General features: G+C 37.0%; 1 protein-coding gene across 1 annotated transcript in view; it reads left to right on the top strand.

Annotated features, from left to right (window-relative positions):
• The window catches only part of LOC138177736 (olfactory receptor 51H1-like), a 12,468-nt gene extending 11,257 nt beyond the window's left edge, over positions 1 to 1,211 (top strand). The window contains exon 3 of the mRNA XM_069108945.1: positions 204 to 1,211. Coding sequence (XP_068965046.1) covers positions 204 to 1,211 — 1,008 coding nt within the window. The remainder of the gene's footprint in view (positions 1 to 203) is intronic.
• The last annotated feature ends 5,597 nt before the right edge of the window (positions 1,212 to 6,808 follow it).

Below are 6,808 nucleotides of genomic sequence, written 5' to 3'. Positions count from 1 at the left end.
AAAGTTATATCCACCTTGACTCCTATCAGTTGTTTGAGGTAAAAGTGCCCTTCCTTGAACCAGTTGGCTCTGGGATCCCCCAACCCAACTGAATCAACATTCATGGTTATGTGCCCGGTGCCAAATGCCCAGAACAACAATGACATCTTAACACAAGCCCAGAGCTGTCCTACCCACGCCTTTGTTTCTGCACCATTTTTCAGGAGTCTGCTGCTTATTATGTTCCAAGAGCTTCCTCTTTATTGACTCTGCCCATATCAGCCACCAATCGCTCCTTCTTCCAGCACCTCCATTTGGTTCTGACAGGAATCCCTGGACTAGAGAAGGAGTATTACTGGATGGCATTACCACTGGGTTTCATTTATGTTATTGCTATCTTGGGCAATAGCATCATCATCTCTACCATCAAATCTGAATCATCCTTGCACATCCCCATGTACTACTTCCTGTGCATGTTGGCACTAGCAGACCTGGGTTTGGCCCTCTGCACTTTGCCCTCCATGCTAGGAATCTTCTGGTTTGATTATAAAGCCATTGCCTTTGATGCTTGCCTCGTCCAGATGTACTTCATCCACACTTTCTCAGCCATTGAGTCTGGAGTGCTGGTGGCCATGGCTTTTGACCGAGTTGTAGCCATACGGAACCCATTGAGGTATGGCACCATCCTTACCAGTGGTGTGGTCTGTAGAATAGGGGCAGCCATCTTCACACGGGCTATCTGTGTGGTACTACCTGTGCCCTTTCTCATCAAGCGGCTCCCCTTCTACCGTTCCAATGTTCTGTCCCATTCCTTTTGTCTCCACCAGGATGTCATGCGCCTTGCCTGTGCCAGCACCCGTGTCAATAGCCTTTATGGCCTTATTGCTGTTATTTTCACTAAAGGTACAGATTCACTCTCTATCCTCCTTTCCTATGCATTTATCCTGCACACAGTACTGTCCATTGCATCTGGAGAAGGTCGACTAAAAGCACTCAATACTTGTGTTTCCCATATCTGTGCTGTGCTTATCTTCTATGTGCCACTCATTGGTGTTTCTGTTATTCATCGCTTTGGAAAGCACCTATCCCCTCTGACTCATGCCCTCATGGCCAATGCCTACCTCCTTGTTCCCCCTGTGCTAAACCCCATCGTCTATACAGTGAAGACCAAGGAGATCCGAAGAAAGATCATCCAGATATTTACCCGGACAAAGATCACTGTGCAGGTTTAGGACCATCCATGCTGAGGATAATGGAGAAGAAATTTCCATTCTTATAAACAAAAATTATGACTATTAAGAATAAAGTTTTTAATTATTTTTCTCACATATCTTATTGCATGATTTCTATTGGGAATGGAGGCAATCAATAATCAATCAAAAAGCATTTACTATTGCTTTCTCTCTGTAACAAGGCACTATGTTAGGAGGTACTATGAAAAATAAGACATTCCTTGACCTCAATGAGTTTACATTCTGTCAGGGGGGACAACTTATACACATCAAATTATACACTAAATAAATGCAAAGCAAGTGTTAGAGTTAGGCTCAAGGTATTAGCTGGATTGGGAAAGGTCTTTCTTATAAATTGGAACTTAAGTTGATCTTTGAAGGAAATAAGAAATTATAAGAGAAGGATGTGAGGAAAGAGTGCAGTGCAGATATTGTGTGTTTCTGTTTGTGTGTGTGTGTGTGTGTGTGTGTGTGTGTGTGTGTAAGACAGAGAGAGAGAGAGAGAGAGAGAGAGAGAGAGAGAGAGAGAGAGAGAGAAAGAGAATAAACTTAGGTTTTCTTGCTGCTTAGGAGGACAAAGCAGCAAGAACTCAAGATTCTTATTGTTGAGGCCTATGGAGAAGCCTTTTATAATTGGTCTCATTAACTCTGGTCAGTGCACATTTTCTACTCATTTCAAATTACCCCTCCCATAAGAACAAAACCAGAAATGACAGCTGATACATATACAAGTCACTTTTAAAAATAAAAAATGAACTTTATTTCATTATTGAATTTCTACTATTTCCCCAAATTTATTCGAATAAAACAAGAGATCCTTAAAAATCTGTTCAACCATAGAATTTCAGAGTTGGAAAAGATCTCAGAGAACATTTATTCCAAAAAGCAACTATGATTGAGACCTTTCCATTTGCCACTACCCCTTCCCCTCTGTAGCTTAGTTAAGAAGAAAAGGTGCAAATATTAGAGAGAAGTCCATGACAGAATAAAGTGACTTCCATGGTTTCAGGATAGTGTTTCTATGAATACTACAGTATAGTCAAAGAATGCTATAGAACTTCAGGGCATGAAAGAAATAAATCATTTTTATTTAACAAGAAGTTATTAAGGTCACAATTTATGTTAGGAACCATTCTACATACTGAAGATGCAAAGACAAAAAATGAAAAGTTGTCTCCAACACTTTATGTTCCTAGTCTAGGAGATACAACCTACAGATAGGAGAAAATATGAAATCCATGCAGGGGGGATGAGTTAAGGAAGGTTTCATGGAGTACCCTGTTAGGGCTCATTTTCCTTAGTACCTAGTCCTCACTTTATCCTCAGACACTTTAATTCTTCTTTCTTCATCTTTGAATCCCCCTCCCCCTTAGCCACCTGTTATTCCCACCCTGCTACCCTCAATATTGAGTAGCTCCAGCCATCTACTTTGTTCCTACCCCAGAATTTTAGAACATTTATGATGCTGACAGTCTACATCAAAAGTCCCTTAAACACCTCAACTCCATATCTCCATTGCTGCCTACAATTTCACCTTAATTTTTCAGAATTATGATAGATCCACTTCAAATTGACTGTGGAAAGCCAATTTTTAAAATTTTCAGCATGAGCACTTACACATTGGAAATTAGGAAACCATAAAAACCACAGCTTGATATATTGTTTCATTTGTTGTCTAGACTTAAGAAAATGATGGACAAATTTTTAATGATATAGATTAAACTTAAAAGTGCATTGAGATTTTTTGAAGAGAAGGTTGTTAAACATTTACCAACTTATACCTACTTATCTATTTAGAGTTTTAAGAATCATACCAAATCCATTATGTACCTTGTAAAAACCTAATTTATCCCCAACTTTCACCCCTCCCCTTTTCATAATACTACCACCCATTCAAGCAATGAAGATTTAGACTTCACAATTACCTTCACCTCTTCTCTTTCTTAGCCCCATAACCCCTTAGTTAACAAATCCTGGGAACTTCTTATCAAAGAGTCATCTAGTCTCTACTTGAAAAGCTTTAATGACTGGGGATTCACTATCTCTTAAAGCATGACATTCCACTTTGGAGCAACTATAATAGATAGGAAGCTTTATTTTATACAGAAATTGCAATATTCCTGTTACTTTCACACTTTCATACTTTGTTCCTAGGTCAGCCTTGTTTTAGAAGGTAGAACAAGATCTATCCACTATTGGCCATTTTAATTACTAAAATATCCTAGATGATGAAACTTTCTTGCCGATGCATATTTGCATCTTCTCAGCACAATACAGACCCAGAATGCTCCCTGGAGCAGTGAGACATAGAACCTAAAACCACCTCTTTCTGATTTTTGAACCAGATTTTTGGGACCATGGATAGAGAATTGGGACCTAGAGTCAAGAAAACCTGAATTCAAATCCAGTCTTAGACATCAGTTGTGTCCTCCTGGGTAATTCATTTAAATCTCTATTTGCTTCCATTTCCTCAATGATAAAATGGAGCTCATAATAGCATCTGTACCACAGAGTTGCTGTGAGGATCAAAGGAGATGATATTGTAAAGTTTTGTTATAGTGGCTGGCCTATATTAGGAACTACATAAATGCTTATTCCTGTCCACATTAAATAAAAGAAGTTTTCTTAATATGTTGCTTTTCATTCATCCACTCACTCACCCATTCATTCATTCATCTATTCAACAGACTATGATTCTACTAACTTATTTTTGGTTTTCATGTACTTCATGGATGAAGAATTCATTTAAAAAGTTAATTTGAACCTCAAATGTTATAGCAAACTTTTACATCTTATAATATGTAATTGATGCATGTCGTTCCCAAACAAATCCTACATCTATTTATACCATTTGAAAAATTGTCTCCTTATGGATAAAATTTAATGACATTAAATATGCATTTCATAATGTCTACTATCGAGTAACAAGTGAAATTAATGATGCCATTTCTGTATTCATGGAGTTAACTTTCTGTCAGAAGACTAAATCACAAGCATAACAAAGTAATCACCTAAAATGAGTTCAAAGAAAATGTTGTGTGTGAGGTCTACAGAGGGAAATATAAATACATACATACATACGTACATACAAACAAACATACATACCTTTAATTTGGGGGAATTAAAAATATTTCATATCCTAGGTGGTTTTAGAACTGAGGCTTAAAGAATGAGTAGGATATCATCCTGTAAAAATGAGTGAAGATCACTGTAATGGGAATGCAGATTTAAAGATCTTCCCTGCCCCTAGGCTAAAGTGCACCTGGAGCCTGGGGTGGGAGGATTGTTTTTCAGTAGATACTTCTTGATTGGCCAGTGAGTCAATAAGGTTGTTACATTCTCTGAGCCAGGAGATGGCTATATAAGCCCTGATGTGTAGCTTAGTTTTGGGGCTCACTTTGAGAAGTGTTCTGTGATTTGATCAGATGAAACTCTGGGAAGCCATTGTCCAGGGCCCTCCGGCTTTGAAAAACCCAGATGTTGATTTGGTATGGATGTAATGGTTGGACAGTTTGAAATCTGTCTACTTGATCTTTTTTTCTGACTTGATAATTCTGTCTGTATATTCTGAAGTTTGGGGTGCGGACCTTTTTCCCCTGAAAGAGGTAAACGATACATGTTTGACTGATTAAAGTAAGCTTGTTAACCCATTTTGAGTTGCTTTCCTTTAACAAAGCAGATCTAAGAACCTGTGGTGGCAGCGACCCTGGGGATGCTTGGGATGCTTGCCGCTACAATCACCAATTGATAAATGGTCAAAGGATATGAATAGGTAGTTTTTAGATGAAGCTTTGATTTCAAAGCTATCTATAGTCATAAGAACTGCTCTAAATCACTTTTGATTAGAGAAATACAAATCAAAACAACTCTTAGACACCACTTCATACCTATATGATTGACTAATATGACAAAAAAAGGAAAATGCTAAATGTTGGAGAGGATATGAGAAAACTGGAACACTGATGCACTGTTGGTGGAGTTGTTAACTAACCCAACCATCCTGTAGATTAATTCAGAACTATTCCTAAAGAGCTATAAAACTATGCATATTCTTTGATCCAGCAATAGCACTACTAGGTCTGAATCCCAAAGAAATCATTAAAAAGGGAAAATCACCTTACATATACAAAAATATTTAAAGCAGCTCTTTTTGTCAATGAATTCTGGCAAAGAATTAGAAATTGAGGACTTGCCTATAAATTGGGGAATGGCTGAACAAGTTGTGGTATATGAATGTAATGGAATTGTGCAATAAGAGATTATGATCGGTCAGATTTAAAAAAAAAAACCTGGAAAGACTTACATGAACTAATGCAAAGCAAAAGGAGCAGAACCAGGAAAACATTGTACATAGTAACAGCAACTTAGTAAAATGATCAGCTATGAATGGCTTAGCTCTTCTCAGAAATACAATGATCTGACAATTCCAAAAGAGTCATGATGGAAAATGCTATTCACATCCAGATAAAGAGATGAGAACTCTGAATGAAAATTGAAGCATACTATCTTCACTTTATTTTTTCTTGTTTTTTTTCTTTTGTTCTTTTTTCTTCTTTCACAGTTGTGACTAATATGGAAATACGTTTTACATGATCACACATATAAAACCTCTATCAAACTGCTTACCAGTTTAGGAAGAGGAGGGGAAAAGTGGACGAAGGGAGAAAAATTGGGGATTCAAAATCTAGCAATGAATGCTAAAAATTGTCTGCAGGTATAATTGGAGGCAGGGGGGATAAAATACTATTTGAAAAATGAATAAATTTTAAAAATGAGTGAAGACATTCTCATTAGAGGGACTGACATGAAGAAAAATATGGAGATGAGAAAGCATGAAACATGATGAGATGAAGAATAATCAGGAGGCAATTTATTACTTCTTACAGAAGACAGTGATTCCTCATTCTTCATCTTGACTAGTGAATGAATGAAATCTGCATTTTATCACCACACACAGCCCTTCAAAAGAAGCAAATGATCAGAGGTGAAGAAAAAAATGACCACTTCACCAACAACTACATAACCAGATTTCTCTAATACCCATCTAGTCTTCTTTTTTGTCCTTTGATCACAGGAATTTTTAATCTAATAAATACCTAAGAATAAAATACTTTTATCCTTCTCTGCACAAGAGTATTTAAACCCCTTAACTGATTTCATTTCTCATTTTTAAAAAAGAGGTCCAAGGACCCAACAATAGAATGCATCTACCAGTAGTGACAGGGAATACTTGTTTATAATGTCTAATTGTACTTTATAGCATGGACTTAACAAGTCAGATTATTGGTCCTTCAGATTCAGAGGAAGTCTTTTGGAGATCACTAGTTAGATGGAGTTGTTGTTTTTTGCCTATTTTACAGCCAAGGGAATATAGGGTTCAAAAACTTGCCCAAAAATATAGAAGTTATAAGAAATAAAACTAGGATTCAGACACAAGTCTTTTGACTCCAAATTGAGTAAGCATAACCTGCATCAGTAATAGTTCAAATAATTCATGGTTAATTAATTCAACAAAGAATATACAGGGTAGTCATGATGTTCACCTCCAACTTGGTATACATACATGGGAACATATAGGGTATGTACACATATTTGCC

Source organism: Petaurus breviceps, unplaced genomic scaffold, assembly GCF_028583685.1.
Source record: "Petaurus breviceps papuanus isolate PSGF00001 unplaced genomic scaffold, PetGlider_PUasm1.0 90444, whole genome shotgun sequence".
In the NCBI taxonomy this organism is placed as follows: Eukaryota; Metazoa; Chordata; class Mammalia; order Diprotodontia; family Petauridae; genus Petaurus; species Petaurus breviceps.
Note: the sequence above shows the minus strand (reverse complement) of the source record. Positions and strands in the feature narration are given on the sequence as shown.